Here is a 25,217-nt window from a genome sequence, read left to right as displayed (position 1 = left end):
TTGAAAGGAACATGGTTATGGTAATAAGTGGGAAGAGATAGATACTAGTAAGGGAGAGAAGAATAATAGTAATACAGTCTTAGTAAATTATTTGACAGTGTTGTGGGAATTAATTGTTAAGCAGAATGAAGGCATTTGGGGAAAAAAAACTGTCCTTGTGTCTAGTTGTTCTGGTGTGCAGTGCCCTATAATGTCATTTTGAGGGTAGAAGTTAAAACAATTTATGTTACATTTATAAAAATCTATGTTTCATTTATAAAACAATTTATGTAAAAACAATTTAGAGACAAAAGCTTTGCAAATATATAGGAAATAACCATACTTAAAACAATGAATGTTACATTTTTTTAAAAAAATCATTCAGTAAAAAGTATTCCTAACAGTAGCTGTTCTGATATAAAAAAATAATTTATAGGAAGTCAGACAAATAATTTCATGTTATGATGTAAAAAAAAAGAATTATATGAAGTCGGACATTTTCTGTATAAATAGATTCACTTTGGAAATTATGAATACAGCAATATTTCCTTTTTATATTCTTTGGTGTTAGCTACTTTGTTCAATAAATGTGTTTTTTATTGAACGCACATATTTATGGTTTTCAAACATGAATGTACAGTGATAGTAACGCTTCACAAAAATTCTTCCTTTGTAGTTTGCTGCCCTTCTGAGCTGCTCTGCTCATCCCTGAAGACTCTTTGCAGAGCCACCTTCAAAGATGCTCTGTGCTGACCTTTTCCTCTCTTCTTCCTCCCCACTAAGAAATAAAGGAGTGGGTTGATGCTGCTGTTGAGAGTGCCACATCCTATCCCAATGGTCAAGAGGACAGGATGATGGAAACCAAAATAATAAACGACATATAAGGCATTCATTGGGAGAGAAAAAAGGAAGAAGAAGAGGAGAGCCAGAAAGATGGTGATGAGCAATTTCCTTTGATTGCGTTGTGATTTAGACCTCATATGAATCATGAGAGTGACAGTAGACGCAACCATGAGAGGCATACAAAGTAAACCATTCACAATCAGCTGGTAAAGCAAAGGTGAACTTCCAAAACTCTCAGTTTGATACAGAATATAGTGCAGAGCAGAAAGCAGGAAGGAGAGGATCCAGATGAAGCTACAAACAAGGGTGGACAGATTTGGGGGACGATGGCAGCGATGCCAGAGAGGGAAAAGGACAGCCACACACCTGTCCAGGCTGATGGCCGTCAGCAGAAACTGGCTGGCGGAATAAGTGAAGAAAAAGAATTCAAAAAGTAAGAAGAAAAGGGCATTGAGAACGTGTGTTTTGTGACTCAGAGTAAACACTGACACAAATATAATTACAATAATGAGGGATGTGAGGACCCCAAAATCAGCAATGGAGAGGTTCAGGATGAAAGTGGTGAAAGGATTCCTCTTAATGGAAAAGGCCAGGAGATAAATTGTCCTTCCATTTCCCACCAGGCCTAAAAGGCAAACAAGGGCAAAGAATCCATTGATAAGATTTCGTGTTAAATTTTCAAACAGTTGATCATCCGGAGAAGATATTTCTGGTATGTTAGAAGTATTCATATTTTCGATAATATGGGAAGAAATGTTGCCCTCCAGAATACTTTTGTAATGGATGCTTTAAAAAAAGAAAAGAGTATCAGTCCTCATATACAAGCACCCCCCCCCACACACACACACATGCACATACTTTTATTTTTCACTTACACATATCAACACATATGTGGGATTTTTTTCACCATCTGATGGAAATTACAGCCCTAAAATCAATGCTTTTTATGATGCTGGAGAATTGCTGTACCCAAGCTTTTCACCCCAAAATCTTCAAGATGCATTTCAGTAAAATCCCCACCAATCCTCATAATTAGACATTCTGGCTGAGGGCAGACTAGGATTATCGGGTATCTGAACAAGCAAAGGACAACCCAAAAAAGAGCCTTGGTAGTACAGGGGTTTAAGGCACCCTGTTATTAAGCTTATTAAGACCAGCTGCCTGCAATTACTGCAGGGTTCGAATCTCGCCAAGGCTCAAGGTTGACTCAGCCTTCCATCCTTTCTAAGGTAGGTGAAATGAGGACCCAGTTTGTGGGGGCAATAAGCTGACTTTGTATAAATATACAAAAGGATGAAGGCTATTGCTGAGCACATTGTAAGCCGCCCTGAGTCTTCGGAGAAGAGCGGCATATAAATCAAATTAAAAAAAAAAAAACAGGAAAGGAAAACTAATGCAGGGGGAGGACACGCTATTTACGGTATTTTACAGTAGAAGATGCACTTCCCCCCTAAAAGAGGGTGAAAATTTGGGTGTGTCTTATACACTGAATGTAGCCCTGCCCACCTGGTGGCCCCCACCCTTTGGCCTCTGCCTCCCAGCAATTTACCTCCTTGCAGCAAGCAGCAAACAGCCCGTTTCAGCACCAGCAGCGCCTGATTAGCACAAGCAGTTGATTGTCGGTTGGATCAGCCTCCTGACCTTCAGCTGTTTCAGGCTTCAGGGATTGCCATTGCCTATTGCCGCACGGGCCTCTGCTGTTTGCTGCAAGGAGGCAAATTGCTGGGAGGCAGATTTTTTTTCTTGTGCTAATCAGTCTTGTCTGAAAATGAAAATGAAACTAAAGCAGGCTGTTTGCTGTTTGCTGCAACGAGGCAAATTGCTGGGAGGCAGAGGCAGATTTTTTTTTTCTTTTCCTCCCCAAAAAAGGTAGGTGTGTCTTATAGTCTGGAGCATCTTATTCTCCAAAAAATACGGTAATATTGGCATTTACATTCTTTGGAGAGGATACCAAGTATGAATACAGGCACACAATTGCAAATATATATTGAAAGGAATGTGCTAGGACTATCAATTAGTCTTCAATGTATAATTGAGAAATGTCTTGTCAATATCAAACTTTAATGAATGCTAATTGCATTTTATGGTTGTAAGAGTTGGACCATAAGGAAGGCTGAGTGATGAAGAATTGATGCTTTAAATTGTGGTGCTGGAGAAGACTCTTGAGAGTCCCTTGAACTGTAAGGAGATCCAGTCAGTCAATCCTAAAGGAAAGCAGCCATTTTTTGGAAGGACAGATACAGAGGCTGAAGCTGAAGTACTTTGGCCACCAAATCAGAAGAAAGGACCCATTGGAAAAGACTCTGATGTTGGGAAAGAATGAAGGCAAAAGGAGAAGGAACCAACAGAGAATGAGATGGTTAAGCTCATCCATACCATGAATAGTGAAGAAGACACAGAACAGGCTGTACTTCCTGAGAATGCCCAGGAAGATAAATCTAGCTCAGCATCTACTTCTGTCCTACTGTCGCAGCACCATTGAGAGTGTCCTGACATACGGCATTCTTGCATGGTATGGGAGCAGCTCTGTAGAGGACAAAAAAGCTCTACAGAGAATCATTAAAACTGCCCAGAATATCATCGGACTCCAGCTACCAGCCCTGGACGACATCTTCACATCTCACTGTTTGAGGAAGTTGCATAACATTCTCAGAGACTCTTCCCATCCTGCTTACAATCTTTTTGGACTGTTGCCTTCTGGCAGAAGATACAGAACAATTAAAACTCGGACCACATGTTTTCTGAACAGTTTTTATCCCAGAGCTATAATTGTACTCAACGATGAACTAAAGAGCCACCATCAGTGAGCTGTTGGACAATATTACTTGGTCTGTTGTGTGGATGTTTGGGTGGTTTAAGGGTGAGGAATTGTGGTGGGTGGGAGTGTGTTTGGGGATTGTTATGTGTGTTGGACCTGGTCTTTGGGTGTTAAGTGAATTTCGTTGTATGGGTATACTGTGTATACACGTACAATGACAATAAAGTTATTTATTTATTTAATATGAATTTGGGCAAACTTTGGGAGACATTGGAGGACAGAGGGGGCCTGGCATGCTATGGTCCATGTGGTCATGAAGAGTTGGATACAACTTAGTTGATTGAACAACAAATGCCCCAGTGAAAAGCTACTTAGATACACAAAAGTCAAGAAACTTCTAAGGTTATGCGTGTGAGAGTGAGAAAATGAGGGGGAAAGTCAGATATGTCCTCCCTTTGCCAGATGCCTAGTAACCTGAGGTTAGAGAATGTTACAATCAAAAGTTCTGGAGAACATCAGGTTGAACATAATATTTTTCCCATATCAAGGAAAAAGAACTTGTGGGCCTATAGGTAGACCAAGGTTGAAATCTAGCAGGTTCTGACAGGTTCTGGAGAACCGGTAGCAGAAATTTTGAGTAGTTCGGAGAACAGGCAAATACCACCTCTGGCTGGGTGGGAATGGAGATTTTTTTTTTAATTTGATTTATATGCCGCCCTTCTCCGGAGACTCAGGGCGGCTTACAATGCGTTAAGCAATTTTGCAGTATCCTTCTCCTGCCACGCCCACCAAACCACGCCCACCAAGCCCACCGAGCCACGCCTACAGAACCGGTAGTAAAAAAATTTGGATTTCATCACTGAGGTAGTGTTGTGGCCCGTACGCAGCCTGTGCGGCTGGTGGCTGATTTGGAAAGCGAGGAGGCTGGTGTGGTGCTGCACCAGCAGCCTGTGCAGCTGGCACTCAAGTCGGACAATGAGGCTGGAGAAGATGTGGTGCCAGAGGCGGGGATTCAGCCAGGGCCTTCAGAACCTCCAGTAGCTCCCTTAAGTGAAGAGGATGAAGAGGAGGAGTCTCTTCTCGATGCACAGGCGCACAGAGCTGCCAAAAGGCAGGAGTGGCTCCTCAGGAGGAGGTCTCCTCGAGAGTAAGGCTTGGGGCTAATTGGCCACTCCCTTAGCCTATTTAAGGAGGACCGCCAACTGAAGCAATTTGCAGGGAACAACCATTCATTCTCCTTCGTGCCTTGATCTTAGTTCTCTGCAAATTGCTTCTGGGCTTTCTGCCAACCATAGTAAGATTAAGATTATTTATTCTTTGGATTCTTGCAGGCTGTTAAGAAAGTTAATTAACAGCCTTTGTTAGAAAAAAACTGATTTTATTTTAGTAAACTAAGGTTTGTACAGACTTTGTGCGTGCTGCGTTCTTTGGGGTCCGTAGCTGGGGCAGAACAGGTAGACTATGTATATGACAGTTGTCATGTGGTCAAGAACAATGCCATACAAAGACCACCAAAGTTCAGATATTCGTCTGATTACATGGAGTGTACCACAGGAAAGTTAACAAGAGTGATGATGCAATTCTACCTCACAATTTCTCCAACCTCCACTTCTATGGGAAATGTATCTGCAAACAGTAGATTTCTTATTTGAAAACAAGTACGGTTCTAAGTGTGATCCAGAATTTTGAGGTTGAGGGCTACCTGAGGCCTTCCTATACATCAGGTGTGTCAAACTCAATTTCATTGAGGGCCACATCAGGTGTTTGTGTTTGACCTTGGGAGCCAGGGTGGGCGTGGCCAGCTTGGCATCACTCATGTTGGGGGCACCTGTGGCCCGAGCACTCTGCCAGAGAAAATGGGCTCCTAAACTCTGTTTTCGGCTGGGATGGCCTCTTGCGACCCTCTGCCAGCACAAATGGAGCTCAGGAGGGCCGCATTTTCACTGGCAAAGGCACCGTGGGTCGGTCCTTCGCTATTTCTAGGGCAGCCCCACGGGCCAGATCTAAGCACCCTGCAGGCTGGTTCCAACCCATGGGCTTTGAGTTTGACACACCTGCTATACATCCTTGAGTAGGACAGCAGAGAAAGTATTAGACTTCAGGGTTTTGTTGTTACTTTGTAATCCATCTTTCTCCTCTTTTCTTTTTCTGGGATTATAATGGACTGAAATGAATTTCACGTCTTCCACTTTCTGCTCAGTTTCTGTTCCGTTCTTTCTCTTTCCAACTCTATCTATACAATACTAAAACTTTTGTGTCTGTTTGATGCTTCATAATATACGTAACTAAGTCTAGGTCAATAACATTTGCAACTTTGGAGTTCTTATTTATTTATCTGAGTTCCACTCCATCGTTTCTGCTGGAGGTGAGAAAGTTTGGCTTCTAAGACTCTGCCAACTTTATACATGTTGTCAATGGAAGCTTCCTAAGAAGTCTCAATTGGGGATGAGCTTCTCTGAGGGAGCTTTGTCCCTTGTCTGACTCCTGCACTGAATCAAAAAATCCTCATTGATTCTCTTGGGATGTCTTTGGACATTCACAAATGTTACAAAACAATTGGAAGGCAAAGAAAATAGTTTGTACTATACAGTATTATACTCACATGTTGTGATACGCATACCCAGCACCTACCGGAATGAGATCGTCATCGGGATATTCTTTAGAGAAAAAGCAATTATAGTAAGTCATGATTATGATCAATAATATTAGGCAGCAAAAATACTAATGTGTTTTAGACACTTTTCCATATTTAAGTCTATGTGTTTTTGTTTGTAGGTCTTTGTAATGATCATAGGCCAATAATCAATTTAGAACTAAGGAGAAATTTCCTGACAGTTAGAACAATTAATCAGTGGAACAACTTGCCTCCAGAAGTTGTGAATGTTCCAACACTCGAAGTTTTTAAGAAGATGTAACCTAATTCAAAATATATATTAAAATGCTAATTTTGAACAGGAAACTTTTCTTCCCACCCTTCCTTCGTTTTCAGAAATGCATCTGGGTCTCCAATTCTGGGAGGATGTTGCATAAAGGAAATCACAGTTATCGGTGTGTTAGTATTCATACATTCTCCATAAGACTTAGTTTATGAAAAAATCCCCTCAGGAACCATTTGTAAATGCATCTATTGAATGTTTTCAAAATGCCAACACCCCCCACCCCAACCCCAGGAGGTGAAGGACAACAGGGATTCATCTACTGGTGCTATAGTTTAAATTTTGAAATAAATTTATGAATATCATGAACACTTGGGATTTTCTTCATCCAGGAAAAGAAGTTGATATAATATATGCTGTTCCTACTTTTCGTTGAATTAAATACAAGTTCCATTGTGTTGTGGAATTCCATGTGTGTAGAAAACTTCAAATCTGTGGTGAAGGAGGAGAATCCAGGACACTGCAACTTAAGGGGAAATATAATTATTAAAACAAAGCAAACTTGTCTGTTCTTATTGTCAAAATGTCTTAAAGGAATTGTGTTCTTGAGGAATTCAAAGTCACTGTAGGTCTGCTGTCCACACAAAACAGGTTCAAATATTCTTAGCTTTCAAGCAAGCAATCAAAGTTTATTTACAGTCCAAGACCAGGGGTGAAATGCTCCTGGTTCGGACCGGTTCGGGCGAGTAGGTAGTGATGGTGGCGGGCAGTTCGGAGAACCGGTAGCAAAAATCCCTGCTCCTGCCCCCCATGCCCAGCTGAGCCCCGCGATCATCAGAGCCTTTTTTCCCTTTTAAATGGCTCTGACCAGCCAAGCTCTGACATCCCAGCTGAGTTGCCTGCTAATCAGGCAACTCAGCTTGGATCGCCAGAGCCATGTAAAAGAAAAAAAGTTTCTTTTTTTCTCCCCCCCCCCCAGCCTCCAGCATGCTTACCTTAGCTGCTGATTGCATGACGATCACAATCCATGCATCAGCAAGCAACTGGACCTCCCTGCCTGCAATCAAGCTCATCGGTGAGCAGCTCTTTCTGCCTGCCTGCCTTGACTTGTGGACTTCAACTCCCAGCAAAGTTGGCTGAGGAATTCTGGGAGTTGAAGTCCACAAGTCTTAAAGTTGCCAAGGTTGGAGACCCCTGTTCTATTGGGTAAGTTTTTATCCCCTTTGGGAGCTTTAAAAAAAATAGTTAATTAGGTTTTTTTTTAATTGTTCTTTTTTTGGACCTAGCCATTTAAAGTTTAGGAAGTTTTAAATTTAGCTGCTTTTATATAAAAATAAAAATAAATTAAAATGAAATAATATTTGTGAAGCTTTCTGAGATTTAGTGTGTTTCTGTAGTGTTTCACTCTAACTACACAAACACACAAAATCTCACAAAGCTGTATGTGGAATTTTGTGTGTGTGAAGTGTGAAAGTTGGTTTTTTGGGCTTTTTGTGGCTGTGTGAGGTTCCTGCTTGTTGCAGGGGCCATTTTGAGTCTAGCACAGCTGCTTTTACATTGTGGGTGAGCCAGTTGTGTTGTGTTGTGTTTTGTAGGTTAAAAAAGGGCAAAGAAGTGACATTGACTTGACCACGCCCACCCAGTCACCTTACCACCAAGCCCCACCCACTAATTAAGCCACGCCCACAGAACCGGTAGCAAAAATTTTTAGATTTCACCCCTGTCCAAGACCAAACACAATAGTAGTAACTGTGAGAGGGATCTTGGAGTCCAAGTGGACAACCATTTAAAAGATATGAGCCAGCAGTGTGCAGCAGCTGCCAAAAAAGCCAACACAGTTCTGGGCTGCATAAACAGAGGGATAGAATCAAGATCACATGAAGTGTTAAGACCACTTTATAATGCCTTGGTAAGGCCACACTTGGAATATTGCATTCAGTTTTGGTCGCCACGATGTAAAAAAGATGTTGAGACTCTAGAAAGAGTGCAGAGAAGACCATCAAAGATGGTTAGAGGACTGGAGGCTAAAACGTATGAAGAATGGTTGCAGGAACTGGGTATGTCTAGTTTAATGAAGAGAAGGACTAGGGGTGACATGATAGCAGTGTTCCAATATCTCAGGGGTTGCCACAAAGAAGAGGGAGTCAAACTATTCTTCAAAGCACCTGAGGGTAGAACAAGAAGCAATGGGTGGAAACTCATCAAGGAGAGAAGCAATTTAGAACTAAGGAGAAATTTCCTGACAGTTAGAACAATGAATCAGTGGAACAACTTGCCTTCAGAAGTTGTGAATGCTCCAACATTGGAAGTTGTTAAGAAGAGATTGGATAACCATTTGTTTGAAGTGGTGTAGGGTTTCCCGCCTGAGCAGGGAGTTAGACTAGAAGACCTCCAAGGTCCCTTCCAACTCTGTTATTCTATTCTATTCTATTCTATTCTATTCTATTCTATTCTATTCTATTCTATTCTATTCTATTCTATTCTATTCTATCAATGCAAGTGTCCACCATTTTGTCCATTTTGTCATGTTTGCAAATGTTGCAGTTAGTGTACATGTTTAAAAGCAAATACAACTTTTGTTCCAAATTGGATCATATAAAGTCAAAATGTTTCTATATTTCCTTCCAAACTCAAAATGTTTCTGTATTTCCTTCCAAATGTTTCTCATTTAATCTGAAGAAGAAAAATATATTCCAGCATTTTGTCCAAAGGGAAGAGAAATTTGATGAATTCATCATGAGTGGAACATGGAGGCCTTCCACTCACTTGGTTAGTGGGAGAAAAGGCCTGAATAGGAATGTCCTGACTCTCCCTGTAGAATCACCTTCAAGGAGTCTTCTGAGTCTCTATTTTCTCACAGTCCAATTCAATCCCAAAGCAAGTCAGGAGAAGCTCTTCTGATTAAGCTTTCTCAGCCTAGGAAGAATGGGCAGCACAGGACACTGCCCTGTGACCCAAAAGAAACCTAATGGAAGAGAATACCTCCACCATCTCCAACATTAAGTGAGGCTGAAAAGCACCACCATGAGAAGGCATGAATGAATGAATGAATGAATGAATGAATGAATGAATGAATGAATGAATGAATGAATGAATGAATGACAGAATAACAGAGTTGGGAAGGACCTTGGAGGTCTTCTAGCCCAACCCCCTGCTCAAGCAGGACATCCTTTACCTTTCAGACAAGTGATTGTCCAATCTCTTCTTAGAAACCTCCAGTGATGAAGCACCCTCAACTTCTGAAGGTAAGCCATTCCACTGATTCATTGTTCTAACATCCCTCCAAGACTGAGTGGCTGTGGATGCCGGCGTCTCCTGATCTAGTACCCCCACCACTTCAGATGGGAGGGGAGTTGCTGACTCCCTCTGAAAGGGTTCATAATCTAGGCGTCTTCCTTGATCCTCGGCTGTCCCTGGTGGATCATCTAATGGCCGTGACAAAGGGGGCTTTTGCGCAGGTTTGCCTAGTGCACCAGTATGCCCTTCATACAGTCACTCATGCTCTCATTATTTCTGGATTACTGCAATACCCTCTACATGGGGCTGCCCTTGGGGTGCACCCGGAAGCTTCAACTGGTCCAGAATGCGGCCACACGGGTTGTTACGGGAGCCTCCCATTACTCCCATGTAACACCTCTCCTGCGTGAGCTGCACTGGTTACCGGTGGCCCTTCGGATTCGCTTCAAGGTGCTGGTCTTGACCTATAAAGCCGTACATGGCATGGGCCCAGGGTACTTGCATGACCACCTCCTACCGGCCTCCCACCGCCCAGTGCGGTCACATAGGACTGCCCTCCTCCAGGTGCCATCAGCCAGACAATGTCAGCTGGTGGCCCCCAGGATGAGAGTGTTCTCGGTGGCCGCACCGACCCTCTGGAATGAATTACCCACCGGGCTTTGGACGGCCCCCGACCTCTGCGCTTTCTGCGCCAAACTGAAGACATGGCTTTTTCAGCAAATTCCCTGATCTGTTATGAGATTTTAGTTGTTGGGGTTTTTACATTTGGATGTTTTTAGTTTTATTTATTGTTATATGTTTTTTATTCTGTAAGCCGCCCTGAGTCCTACGGGAGAAGGGCGGCATAGAAATCTAAGAAATAAATAAATAAATAAAATAACTGTCAGGAGGTTTCTCTTTAATTCTAGTTTGGTTCTCTCCTTAATTAGTTTCCATCCATTGTTTCTTGTTCTGCCTTCAGATGAATGAATGGATGAATCAATCAATCAATATTCTTAGCATGAGGCAGAAAAGCAAAAAAAAATCAAATAAAAAATCAAAGATTGTCTTTGATTATCAGAAATAAAACACTAAAAAGCTATTCTAATGTTCGATTCCAGAGTGCAATCCAAAAATCAGAAGCTCAGTGAATAGAAGGGAATTGGCTAGTCAACTTTTGTAACATGGTTGAAAAAACTGAAACATATTTCAAGGGTTCACACAGATCATTTCGGGCCCATCTGACACTTCCTTCACAAACAAACAAGCTTTATTTTCATCACTACAAGTGACTCATTCTCTGCCTTTTCTGCAGCTCAGTTTATATATTACACTAAACCAGAATGTTGCTATGTTTTGTATACAAACAATGTTTAATGTTTTAGCATATTCAATGAACCAAGACAACTGAGATTAATGCCATCAACTCTGCTTTAACGGTGAATGTAAATTCTTTGTTGAGGGTAAACTGCCCTCTGCAGAGTAGAGCAACGGACCAGACGGCGTTGCAACACAGATACTCTCAGACTCTGAACGTTGTTAGAAAAATAAATAGTCTTTACTTGTTGTAAAACAAACAAACCTGGCTTCTCATAAACAAAGATAACACTTTCAATACAAAACAAAGTTTGCTTACAGTTCTAGTTCCGTAACACCGACACAGTATCTTTAGCAGTAATATCACGAGCAGGAGTGAGCAGGAGTGAATGAACTTCCTTTTATTTCTGTTTTAACCACTTAATCAATTAGTCATCTTGTAGCAGTTAAAGTAACAGTACCTATTATCTACCCAACTGTAGGATAAGGATCCAACATTCTCCCCTTTGGGTAGACTAATATATTTACAATCTTAAACCATACTGTTCACATGTATCTATATGTTTCCTACTTCCCTGTGCTTTTGTGAAATGATCAGCCACATTGTTTTCTGGTGCACAATATACAAGCTCTATCATCTTGTTCTTTATACATTCTCTTACGTTGAGATATCGAAGATCTGTATGTTTTGTTCTAGTCTTTACAGCTATATTTGTCGCCATTTTTATCGCTGCCTGATTATCTTCATATACTATTATAGGATCTTGTATATCTATTCCTAAATCTATAATCAGATGCTTAATACTGATCAAATCCGTACATAACAAAGATAAACAAGAAAACTCTGTTTCCATTGTAGACATACTTAAATGCTTCTGTCTTATTGAACGCCACCATATCAAAGATTTTCCCAGAAATACAGTGATTCCTGAGGTTGATTTTCTTGTATTCACATCTGTTGCAAAACTAGCATCTGCATAAGTGGTTACATGCAATTCTTCTGATGGTTGTAGATACAATGCATGATGCATGGTATATTTCAGATATCTAAGAATACGTTTTGCTCCTTGCCAGTGTCTTTCTGTAGGTTCTGTGTTGAATCTAGCTAATTGGTTCACACTATAAGAAATATCGGGTCTAGACCAATTGCTAATGTATGATAAACCGCCAATCAACGATTGGTATATCCCTTTATCAAACAACGGACTTTGCACATCAGTGTTGCAATAATCCTGAACCATAGGTGTTTTTGATGGTTTACACAATTCCATTCTGAACTGTTTTAATAGATTATTAATTTTATCAGTTTGGGATAATTTAAATCCTCCCCTAGTTTTTTCGATCCTTACACCTAGGTATTGTTGTATCTCCCCTAGATTTTTAATCCTGACATGAGCTTTTAATTCATCAACAATCCTGTTGGCCTCTTGCTCATTCTTTGTAATCAGAGCTATATCGTCCGTAAAAAGAAGTAATAATGATAATCCCTTTCCATTTTAAATAAATATGGATCTGCTAATCCTGCTTTAAATCCGATATTCTTCAATGTTTTTACAATGCACTGGTTCCATTCATAACCTGACTGTTTTAACCCATACAGACTTTTCTTTAATAACCAACAGTCAGCCTTCCCATTTTCCTCAAATCCTGAGGGTTTCTTTAAATAAATTTCATGCTGTAATGGTGCATGCAGATATGCGGTCTCTACATCTAAATAGTTGACTGTATATTTATTTCTAGCTGCCCATACCAACGCTGCTCGTAATGTAATGGCTTTTAAGCTTGGAGCGAATACTTCATCGTAATCATTAGGAGACTGATTAAATCCTTGAGCTACTAGCCTAGCTTTATATATTGGTATCCCATCTATCCCAGTCTTTAATTTATATACCCACTTACTACTGAGTATAGTTTTCCCTTTTGGAATTGTTACAGACTCATACACTTTCAAATTCTGCAAAGATTGTAATTCTTTAGTCATTGCACATCTTCACACTTTCTGGTCTTCAGGTGGAAACGTGGTCAATTCATTAAATGTAGTAAGGACTTTATTTACTTGATAGACTGTAGTTGCCTGATACCTATCAGGTGGTCTTGTTACTCTACTCGACCTTCTTGGGAGTTCAGGACTTACAGATTGCCTCTCCACCTTAACCTCTTCCTGTACTATGTCTTTCTCTACCTCTTCGCTCTGGATATCTGGCATTTCATTGGTAGCTTCAGTCTGCGTTTCAATGATAACCTCATTTTCAGTACCTAATTTATTCTACCCTACATGCTCCATAAACCTGGCATTTGCACTGTTAAAAATCGTTGCTGTTCCTTTTACCCAAAATCTGTAGGACCTGTGGTTTGAATTATAACCAACAAATATTAATTGTTGTGCCCTACTCTGGCCCTTACGCCTTAACTGCGATGGAGTATGTACCCATGAAGGTGATCCAAATGTGTGTATGTAGCTCAAATCTGGCTTCCTTCCATGCCATACGGTATATGGAATTTTGTTAGTGGTTGTATTTATGGTGTTGTTTAAGAGTGCATTTGCACACATAATGGCTTCTCCCCATAAATTAGCCGGTAAACCTGCATCAGTTAACATTGATCTCATCATTGCTTGTAGAGTTTGTCCTCTCCTTTCAACATATGAGTTATGCTGTGGTCGATATGGAGCTGAACATTTGTGTTTTATACCAGCATTAGCTAACATTGATTTAAACCTTGTGTTGACAAACTCAGTACCATTGTCGGTTACAATGGTAACTATTTTTTGATTTGTTTTCCTCTCCACAAACTTAATCCATTGAACAAAATTCCGAAAAGTATCTACCTTAGACTTCAATAGGTAGCAAAAACCATACCTGGAATAATGGTCAACTATACTGAGAACATAGCAAGCACCCCCTAAACTAGCCTTCATTGGCCCTATTAAATCAGCAAATACCACTTCCAGTGGTCTCTTCATTTTAAACCCGTCAAACCTATTAGCAGGGATTGTTCTACTTTTCTGCTGATTATAAACATTGCAATTTAAATACTGGTTACATGGTTTCAGCTTCAACCCATCAACTAATTTTACAGTTTTCTGTAACATCTTAAAACTGATATGCCCCATACGTCTGTGAAGCAATTTGAGTATACAACATTTGTAACATGGTAACCAGATAATACATATAAACCATCTTTCAGTTTTCCAATAATCTTGGTTTCACCTTTTTCAATTAAACAATCATTGGTTCTAAACATTACTGTATATCCTAGCTTAACCAATACTCTAACCGAAATCAAATTAAAGTTTAGATTTGGAACATATAACATATGCATTTTTTCTTTTACATATGGGCATATTGCCATTCCCTCACCACATGCCTTTAGCTTCCACCCATTTGCTAAAGAAACCTTATTATTACTAGGCAACATTTTCACAAAATAGTTTTGTGTTCTGACAATGCATAGCGACACCCCGCTATCAATAACCCATGAATCGTGGTTAACCGGTTTCTTATCAGGCATAGCTACATTACATTGTTTTTTATCATAAACCATGGTTTTTGGTTTCAGCCTTCTGCAAAACTTGGCTATATGACCCTTCTTGCCACAATTAAAACAATGTTTTACAGCATATACATGGTTATTTGCCTTTACATTTACATTAATCAACTCAGGTTCTTCCCTTAGTTGTTTTCTTTCTTCTCTCCTTCTGGCCTCTTCTAGTAGTCGTGAGGTTACATTGGCCAAAGTTAGTTCCTGCTGTGTGAGAACTTCAAATGATGTTACTACGTCGTCGTAGCTTTCATCTAGCGATGATAACAGTATATAAACTTGTTGCTGCTCGGAAAAAACCACCTCCTTCTGATGTAGCTCTTGAAAAATGCTTTTTATGCAATTCAGGTGTGTTAACATGTCACCACCCTTAAGAAGTCTTGTGCGAAACAACTTTCGTGTAATGTTAATTTGCACCCCTACAGTGTCACGAACATAAACACGTTTCAAATTTCCCCAGCATTTTGCAGCAGACTGTTCACCCTCGATATGAACAAGCTGGGTATCGTCTAGAGACAAACCAATAATACACAATGCACTCTCATTCTTCCTCTGGAACTCGGCTATCTTCCTGGCATCCTCGGCATCATCAGCATTCCAGGAGGTCACATCTGGTGGATTCTGCACTACATCCCATAGCCCTTCTTTGCGCAACAGGAGACTGCACTTGATGGACCAGGATTTGTAGTTGGTGCCATCCAGCCGGGTAACCAGCGATAAGTTGGGAGCTTGACCTTGTGCCATCCTCACCAGGACATTAAATACATATCAGAATGTCTGGAGCAATAATGTGTGTTGCAACTCTCTTATTGCTGTAACTGGTACACACACTCTGGCACTGGGCCCATAACCAGTGTTGAGGGTTAACTGCCCTCTGCAGAGTAGAGCGACGGACCAGACAGCGTTGCAACACAGATACTCTCAGACTCTGAACGTTGTTAGAAAAATAAATAGTCTTTACTTGTTGTAAAACAAACAAACCTGGCTTCTCATAAACAAAGATAACACTTTCAATACAAAACAAAGTTTGCTTACAGTTCTAGTTCCGTAACACCGACACAGTATCTTTAGCAGTAATATCACGAGCAGGAGTGAGCAGGAGTGAATGAACTTCCTGCCTTCCTTTTATTTCTGTTTTAACCACCTAATCAATTAGTCATCTTGTAGCAGTTAAAGTAACAGTACATATTATCTACCCAACCGTAGGATAAGGATCCAACATTCAAGATTGTTTTAGTTACAACAAGATCTGTGATTAATGATGTTGTTCCAAAATATGAGGCTTGTTACCTGGCATACTATAGTTCAATAAAGCACATTGAGGGTGGAGATAAATCAGACATTTTTATTAATACCACTAAAAAGGAAAAACAAGAAAACCGAGAAAAGAACCCCAACATGGTTGCACAAAGAACTCTCTGACCAACTGAAAGAAGAAGAAGAAGAAAAAAAAAAGTTACAAAAAATGGAAAGAGGAACACATACAGTAACTAAGGCAGAAAGAATATCAACAAACAGCCCAAACCTGCAAAGATGGAATTAGGAGAGCTAAGGCTTTGGAAGCCAAGAGCTGATGTTTCTGTAAGGTTTTACTTTACCATATAGGTTTATACCAGAGGTGGGTTTCAGGAGGTTCTGACCAGTTCTGGGGAACGAGTAGCGGAAATTTTGAGTAGTTCAGAGAACCGCTAGTAAAAATTCTGACTGGCCCCGCCCCCATCTATTCTCTGGGGGGAAAAACCTCGGAACGTCTTTGGTAAAAGAATCAATGGCTTCCTGGAAGAGGAGTTACCTCAGGAACGATAGGAAACTGCGATTTTGCTACTGTATAACCACAATTGTACTGGCATTTTGCATGTTTAAAGTGTGTATTCTGTATATGGAAAGTCACTTTCTTTTGACACCTTTAATAAAGTTGGTTTTTTCTTCCAATCCTGGCTTTCTGGCACCCACCTCAGCTTGGCTTTTTCTTGGCATTTTCTTGGGTTCTCCTTTGGGTTTAGCCAGACCTGTTTCAGACTCTAGGCTTGTCAACCAGAAGGTTGGCAGTTTGAGACCCAAGTACCGTGTGACAGAATGAGCTTCCGTTAGTTGCCTCAGATCCTGCCAATTTAGCAATTTGAAAACATGCAGATGCAAGTAGATAAATAGGTACCACTTCAATGGGAAGGTAGCAGCCTTCCATGCACGTCAGGGTACGCTGGTCACATGACAATGGAACATCTTTAGACACCGCTGGCTCCCATGGCTAGGATATGGAGATAGTACTGCTCCCTAGAGTTGGACATGACCGGACAGGGGAAACCTTTACCTTTACCTAAAACAATTCTGAAGCTAGAATGGACATTCTCAGTGCTCTAATCTCAGAATGAAATTACTCTTTAATTCCATGTTCCTTCAGTATGGACATCCCACTTTATTCACTCCATCTTTTGTGATCCCAGGAGCAAGAAGCTACTTCATAGGGTTCATATAGCTGTAGAGAGCCTGCACAAAGATGGCCTTGAGAGACATATTCAGGATCTGTTAAAAAAAACAAAAAGGACAGAAGCCTTCTCTGAGCCCTGGGAAAGAAAGAGAAAAAGTCTGAAGCTCTATCCACCCTGAGTCAGTGGGTTACAAGAAGAGGGGATGAAAAAGAAGACTACAATGAAGATATTAATCATGAGGATTAAATAATAAGAATAATCTGATTCTGAAATGGTTACAGCTGGGAATTCAGCATCCATGTGGGTCAGTTCTGGTCCCAGGTCCATAGAAGGTGTGGATAAGAAGTTTGGGATATTATTTAGTCTGTGGTTTGGGCTTTTGGTCTACTTTTTGCCATGATTTATGCATTGATGGCATAAGAAGAAGAAAAAAGACAGAGATGGAATCCATTTCCTTGATGAGCTGAACGAAGGATCTATCAGTTAACTGGTTGCTATTGAAAAGTCTGTTACAGAGATAACAAAGGTAAAATGTCTAATAAATGAATCACATTTAGCCAATGTTGGCTGGTATCCAAGAGCTCAGCAGAGTTGGACCAGGTAAATACCTGGATGGGTAACCAAGAAGTAATCCCAGTCTGTGAATTATTTTGAGAAACTGAAAAACACTAAGAACGGCAAACTATTTTATCCTGTTGCCAAATCCACAGAGTCCCCAGGAGTTGAATTTGATTCTACAACAATATCCCTGGGACAAACATATTTGCCTTCATTCATACATTGAACTTGACTCGGAGGTGAGTCTCTTTAATTAAATATAATAGCAATAACACTTAGACTTATATACCACTTCACAGTGCTTTACGATCCTCTCTAAGCAGTTTACAGAGTCAGCATATTGTCCCCAGCAATCTGGGTCCTCATTTTACTGACACCGGAAGGATGGAAGGCGGAATCAACCTTGAGCTGCTGAGAATATAATGTAAAATCAATACTTTTCCAAGGAGGTCCTAAAAATGTATCATAATGTTTTCCTACTTGCCTCTCCTTCTATTTTCCTTCTATTTTTTGTATTATAGTGTATGTATAAATATTTAAACCCTTCAGTATCAAAAGTGAGATATAATTTGTGATTGCTGTTGTTTGGGGGAAAATAATGAGATTAAACAAAAAAATTATCTATGCATAATTTATACAAGTTTACTAAATTATTGCTTCCTTCGGTTGCCATAGGTTGGCCTTTGGGTGGAGAATGATGTGGACGGAAGCAAAAGATAGTGTAGTAGTGTGTTGTACTCAGGGGTGAAATTCAATTCTTTTTACCACCGGTTCTATAGGTATGGCTCGGTGGGCATTGTGTGGCTTGGTAGGCGAGGCTTGGTTGGCATGGCAGGGGAAGGATACTTCGAAATCCTCATTCCCACCCCACTCTGGGGCCAGCCAGAGGTGATATTTGCCAGTTCTCTGAACTACTCAAAATTTGCACTACTGATTCTCCAGAATCTGTCAGAACCTGCTGGATTTCACCTCTGGTTGTACTCCAAGTGAAGTCTAAAAATGTTGTTGAAGCAGAATTGTGGGAATGGAAGGTGTAGCATTAGGAGGCATGGGAAAGGGGGAAAAATCAGCATCATAGAAGAAGAGACAGAACATAATGGAAAATATCAATGTGTTTACTAAGAGTTGGCAACAATTTAATGGCACATAATCAATCCATCATAGAGAGAAATTCCAGGTACAGGACATATGCATAAATTCAGAGAGCACCTACCTTTTGATATTCAAATTCTAGTGAGTTCTCCTATCTCAGGATCTCTTCACTGTAATCCCTGATCTGGCCTCAAAAGAAGTCCTCTTTTCTCCCAGGATTGTCAGCAAAGTGTAAACACAGCGATGGTCTTGGCTCAAAAAGAGTGAGACATCGATTCTTCAAGACATTCCTTATAAAGCCATTCAATTTTGGACCATTAGTGTTTGGCAATTCTTCTTAGCATGAAAAAGTTATACCTTTTTAATGTTTAAATTACCATTGATGGGCAATTAAACATCCTATTTAAATTACCCTAAAGGCGTATTATTGTAGAAGGAAGAGAAAGCAAGAAAGGGGGAAATTGGATTTCTCTTTTTTTCGTCTTTTCCCTCGAGATGCCAGACACTAGAGACCAAAGAGTATGAAAGCAACAATAGTTTTCTATGCAGCTCAGGAAACAAAAATACTCTAAATATTCCACTGAAATGTTTTCATTAAGTTCTCTTCTGATGAAATCAAATCAGTAGGTGTTGAGGGGGCTGCCATTGTTAGCCCTTGAAAATTCTCCAGATCAGGAAACAGATCTACAAGAGTTCATAGAGCATAAAGTTTAGTTTTCATAATTTCCATTTTTGGCAAGTACAGACAGAATGATTATCTGGTTTCTTGGCTTCAGCAGCAAAATATCTTCTTTCACTGTCTATATTCTGAACTTGGCAATAGCTGATCTTGAAGTTCTCCTAACCAGGAGAGTCTGGTTCTTTCCCTTAGTTTTGATCCAAGAACTTGTTCTCCTGGCAAGTGTCCATTTCCAGGTTTTTCTACAGTTAGCTTGAATCAATGTTTGGCTCTCCTCTGCACTGAATCAGTGGTGAAATCCAAATTTTTTTACTAATGGTTCTGTGGGTGTGGCTTGGTGGATATGGTGTGGCTTGGTGGGCATGGAGGATACTGCAAAATCCCCATTCTCTCCCCACTCCTGGGGGAAGGTTATTTATTTATTTATTTATTTATTTATTTATTTATTTATTTATTTATTTAAATTAAATTTATATACCACCCTACTCCTGAAGGACTCAGGGCGGTGAACAGCCAGAAAGTAAAATATACATAATACAAATGTTAAAAACCATTTAAAATACATTAAATACTTTGGCCAGATTTAAAACACCCCAATTATAAAAACAATTTAAAAACAATTAAAAAGGGAGGTTAGGCCAGACCAGCCTGCTGGAATAAAAACGTTTTGAGGGCGCGGTGGAAAGTGCGCAGATCCGGGATCCTCCATATCTCCGGGGGGAGCTTGTTCCAGATGCCAGGTGCCCCCACAGAGAAGGCTTTCCCCCTCGGGGCCACCAGTCGACATTGTTTGACCGACAGCACTCTGAGAAGACCCTCTCTATGGGAGCGTACTGGTCGGTGAGAGGCTATTGGTGGCAGAAGGCGGTCTCATGGTACCCCGGTCATAAGCCATGTACCGCTCTAAAGGTGGTAACCAAAACCTTGAAGTGCACCCAGAAGACCACCGGGAGCCAGTGCAGCTTGTGCAGGAGGGGAGTCACATGGGAGCGCCATGTCGCTCCCGTAACCACCCGCGTGGCCACATTCTGGACCAGTTGGAGCCTCTGGGTGCTCCTCAAGGGGAGCCCCATGTAGAGATCATTACAGTAGTCCAGGCGGGAAGTGATGAGGGCATGAGTGACCATGCATAATGAGTCCCAATCCAGAAAGGGACGCAACTGGCGGATCAGGCGAACCTGATAAAAAGTCCTCCTGGCCACAGCTGTCAAATGATCTTCTAAAGACAGCCGTGAGTCCAGGAGGACACCCAAGTTGTGAGCCCTCTCCATGGGGGCCAACGACTCGCTCCCAATACTCAGTGATGGCACCAACTGACAATATAAGGATGTCAGAAACCACAGCCACTCGGTCTTGGATGGGTTGAGCCTGAGTCTATTTCTCCCCATCCAGATCCCTACAGCCTCCAGGCACCAGGACATCACTTCAAGGGCATCATTGGGGTGATCCAGGGTGGAGATGTACAGCTGAGTGTCATCAGCGTACTGATGGTATGTCACCTCAAAACCATGGATGATCTCACCCAGCGGCTTCACATAAATGTTGAACAGAAGGGGCGAGAGGACCGACCTCTGTGGCACCCCATATACAAGGGGCCTTGGGGTCGACCTTTGCCCCCCTGTCAACACAGACTGTGCCCGGTCAGAGAGAAAGGAGGAGAACCACCGCAACACGGTGCCCCCCACCCCTAACTCTTCCAACCGGTGCAGCATGATACCATTATCGATGGTATCAAAAGCCGCTGAGAGGTCTAATAGGACCAGGACAGAGGAGCAACCTCTGTCCCGAGCCCTCCAGAGATCATCGACCAATGCAACCAATGCCGTCTCCATGCTGTACCCAGGCCTGAAGCCCGACTGGAATGGATCTAGATAAGCCGATTCATCCAGGTACTGAGGAAGCTGTCGCGCTACCACATTCTCAACAACCTTCGCAACAAAGCAAAGGTTGGAGACTGGACGATAATTAACCAACACTGCTGGGTCCAGGGAAGGCTTCTTGAGGAGAGGCCTCACCACCGCCTCCTTCAAGGTGGTGGGGAAGGCGCCCTCACTCAAGGAAGCATTAATAATCCCCTGGAGCCAGCCTCGCGTAACCTCCCGGGCAGCCAGCACCAACCAGGAGGGATGGCTGGCCCTCCAACTGCTCTCCAGGCATCTTTTCCGGCACTTCATCTCACTCAGCTCCTCGGTGAACCAAGGAGCCAGGTGAGACTGGCGCCGGGTCAGAGGCCGCAAAGGCACGACTCGGTCCAAAGCTCGAGCTGCCGCCCTATCCCAGGCGGCCACTAGGTCTTCAGTCGAGCCGTGAGCCAGATATTGCAAAATCTCCATTTCCACCCCACTCTGAGGCCAGCCAGAGGTGAGTATTTGCCGATTCTCCAAACTACTCAAAATTTCCACTACTAGTTCACCAGAACCTGTCAGTACCTGCTGGATTTCACCCCTGCATTCACTGTGATTGTTCTTATCAGCTGGGACATTTCTCCATAATTATGTATATTCTTCTGTGAATCATTTTCTTCTTGTTCTTGGCAGTTCGCTTTATACATTTCAGTTCTGCGGTAGTGAAAAATCAGTTATAACATTATACCCCTTCCAGGTGCTTGTGTTGTCTTCCCTTCCATTCCGACAATTGCCTCTTTGGTTCTTTTTGTTAAAGGTTGCAGTGAAATGCAACAATTTTCCCAACACACACTCTCAATGGTTATCCTGATCACTCTTATCATCTCCCTCCTCATTGGTCTTCCTTTTACTGTCATTTGCATGATTGCATCATTTGAAGACATCCCAATCTATATATTAGAACTGGGCAATTTAATGACTTGTCTGAATAGCAGTGTGATATACTTTTTGGGAGAAAAAAAAAAGTCAACCTAAAGAGATCATCAAAGTCACATTTCAGAGGATTTTCCAGGAAGGAGAAGATAATAGAAAAGACATGGAGATAGAATTTCACTTTCAAAGTTTGATGCAATACTTCCACAGTTTTCTGGTTGGGATTAATTTGATGGCCAACCACTAACTGGGTAATACCCTTTCAGAAATGTGAATGTGTCAGTAAGTGAAATCTAAAGGATGGCTGCAGTTCAAATTTTGATAGGAGTATCAAAAAGGCAGTCTAATGTTTAATGCCTTTTTGGGAAAAAAATGTAAGATTTTATTAGTGAAATATACCAAATAAAAATAATATATCATTAATTGTAGAATGAAAAAACCCATATAAGTTACTTTGATTAAAGTAGACTGAATATAAGAGGATAAAAACAAAAGAAACTAAAGAAGTTATGAAAAAAGGAAAAATTAAGACCATATAATATTTGTGTAAGATGAGTTTAATTCTTAAAGTTATTATTAAATTTAGACCCTATAGGAACAAGTGGTTCCATCTTCTCAGCTGTAGAATATAAAGCCATGAGGAATCCTTGGGACTTTCTGAGATTGATTATTTTCTTGAAGACGTTTCATTACCCAAACTAGGTAACATCATCAGTGCTGGTAAGGAGTGGGGTTTGTTCTCAGTTCATTATCTAGTGCAGATGACAGCAATCTGCGGCTCCGGAGCCACATGTGACTCTTTGGGCCCTCTGCTGTGGCTCCCTGTCAGGGGATCCCACCACTGGCGGGCCCTGCCCCTTTCCCTCCCCTCCCAGTCATTCCTCGCCTGGCCTGAGAAGGTAAGGGTGATGGCAGGGGATGGAGAAGTGGCTGGGGCAGAGACAGAGAGATACAGAGAGAAAGGTGGGGAGAGAGGAAGAGAGGGGGAAGGGAGGGAGAGAGATATATATATCAAAAAGGTTTTGTGGTTCCCGGTGTTTTTTAACAACCGGTTCTCTGCCCTAATGACCGTCTGGGTAGGCGTGGCTAGGGGGGGTCATGTGACTGGTGGAAGTGAGTGACGTCGAGTTGGCCATGCCCACCCAGGTTTTGTGGCTCCCAATGTTTTCTTTTCTGTGGGAAATGGGTCCAAATGGCTCTTTGAGTGTTTAAGTTTGCAGACCCAGTGGCTTGCTCTGTTAGTGTTGGAGGGGCTGGTCTAGGCATTCTTTGCCCTAGACATTCTTTGGTTGGGCTGTTTACTGTTGGCTTCTTTGGCAGTTCCTTGATTGGGGTGTTGTTTATTTGCTGATGTTAATTTTGGAATTAATCCATGCTCACCTGTCTGCTGATTGCTGGTGGAGAGGTGCTTAAGGCTTTTTGGCTTGTAGATTGACTCTTTTCCACAGTACATAGATATTGTTTATGTCTATGTGTCTTATCTTAGGGAACAAAATAATGTTACTCTCCACCAGCAATATTTTTGGTCAACAATTTTTGAATTGCAAGCTGCCCAAAGTTTTTTGCGGAGATGGGCATCTATAGAAACTGAAAAAATAAATAAACAATCAATCAAACAAACAAATAAATAAAGGCATTGTTGCCTAGGTAAAGATGCCATAACTCAACTTGCTACCTTCATAAGAGCCCCTGTTGGATTCAACAAGGTTTATCTTAGTCTACTAAATTGTTTTCAGAATTGGTCAAGCAGATGTTTCAAGGGTACATGGAAAGAGAGGTTTGAGACATACCCCCGTCCCTTGCAGTTGGTATCTGGAGATGTGCCTTCTTGACTAATAATCCTTGAGAGACATGCCCACTTTACTGTTGCTATGCAAGGTTTTCTACTCCTCAACCATGTCATCATGTCCCCGCTCAACTTTCTTCTTCATTGACCTGTATCTGACAATGGCCCCCACCATGTTTCTTTCCTGTTATTTTCCTGCAACTCGCCATCAGCATCATACACTTGACACATAGCTTGCTTTTCTCAACACCTTCATCACTCTGGGGCAGTGGTGAAATCCAATTTCAACAGGACAGTGGGAGGCGGGTAGGAGATGATCCTGCAAATACCCCGGACCTAAGCCATGTAGGGCTTTAAAGGTGAGTACCAGCACCTTGAAGCAGATCTGGAGGACCACTAGTAGCCAGTGCAGCTCATGTAGAAGAGGGGTTACATGGGAGTAATGGGGAGCTCCCATAACCACCCGCACGGCCGCATTCTGAACCAGTTGGAGCCTCCGGGTGCACCTCAAGGGCAGCCCCATGTAGAGGGAGTTGCAGTAATCCAAATGAGAAGTAACCAGGGCATGAGTGACTGTGCAGAGGGCATCTCTGTCTAGGAAAGGGCGCAACTGGCACACCAAATGAACCTGGGCGAAGGCCCCCCTGGTCACAGCCATAAGAATGGTCTTCCAAAGACAGTCGGGAATCCAGGAGGACACCCAAGTTGCGGTCCCTCTCGATGGGAGGAAACACTCCCCCCCCCATCGAAAGTGATAGAACTTCTAGAACATGAGACGCCGGCATCCATAGCCACTCGATCTTGGAAGGGTTGAGTCTTAGCCTGTTCCTACCCATCCAGGCCCGTACCGCCTCCAGGCAGCGGGACATAATGGAAAGGGCATCCCCGGGGTGGCCCGGAGTGGAGATATATAACTGTGTATCCTCAGCATATTGATGATACCTCACCCGGAAGCCACGAATAATCTCACCCAGCTGCTTCATATAGATGTTAAAGAGTAGGGGGGAGAGAACCGACCCCTGAGGCACCCCACAAGTTAGGGGCCTCGGGGTGTACCTCTGCCCCCCCCGCGCCCATACAAACAGCGAATGACCTGAGAGGTAGGAGGAGAACCACTGTAAAACAGTGCCTCCTACTCCCAACTCCCCAAGTCGCTGCAGTAAAATATCATGGTTGATGGTATCGAAAGCCACTGAGGGGTCAAGTAGGACCAGGATTGAGGAACAACCTCCATCCCGGGCCCGCCAGAGATCATTCACCAGAGCGACCAATGCCGTTTCCATTCTGTGCCCACACCGGAACCCAAATTGGTACGGGTCTAGGAAATCCGTTTCCTCCAGGAACTGTGGGAGCTGTTGCGCCACCAT

The 25,217-nt window shown here is 42.0% G+C and overlaps 1 protein-coding gene across 1 annotated transcript; it reads right to left on the bottom strand.

Moving 5' to 3' along the window:
• Window positions 1–632: 632 nt before the first annotated feature.
• Window positions 633–25,217, bottom strand: LOC139314315 (proto-oncogene Mas-like). The gene is made up of 4 exons (XM_070939903.1): window positions 24,987–25,217; window positions 24,218–24,517; window positions 16,988–17,052; window positions 633–1,608 (listed from the first exon to the last, which is right to left on the bottom strand). Exons 1-4 carry the CDS (start codon window positions 25,215–25,217, stop codon window positions 633–635), a joined length of 1,572 nt encoding a protein of 523 aa, XP_070796004.1.

This window comes from Pituophis catenifer, unplaced genomic scaffold (assembly GCF_029215685.1).
Source record: "Pituophis catenifer annectens isolate HBS135680 unplaced genomic scaffold, rPitCat1.0.hap2 SCAF_3, whole genome shotgun sequence".
Lineage (NCBI taxonomy): Eukaryota > Metazoa > Chordata > Lepidosauria > Squamata > Colubridae > Pituophis > Pituophis catenifer.
Note: the sequence above shows the minus strand (reverse complement) of the source record. Positions and strands in the feature narration are given on the sequence as shown.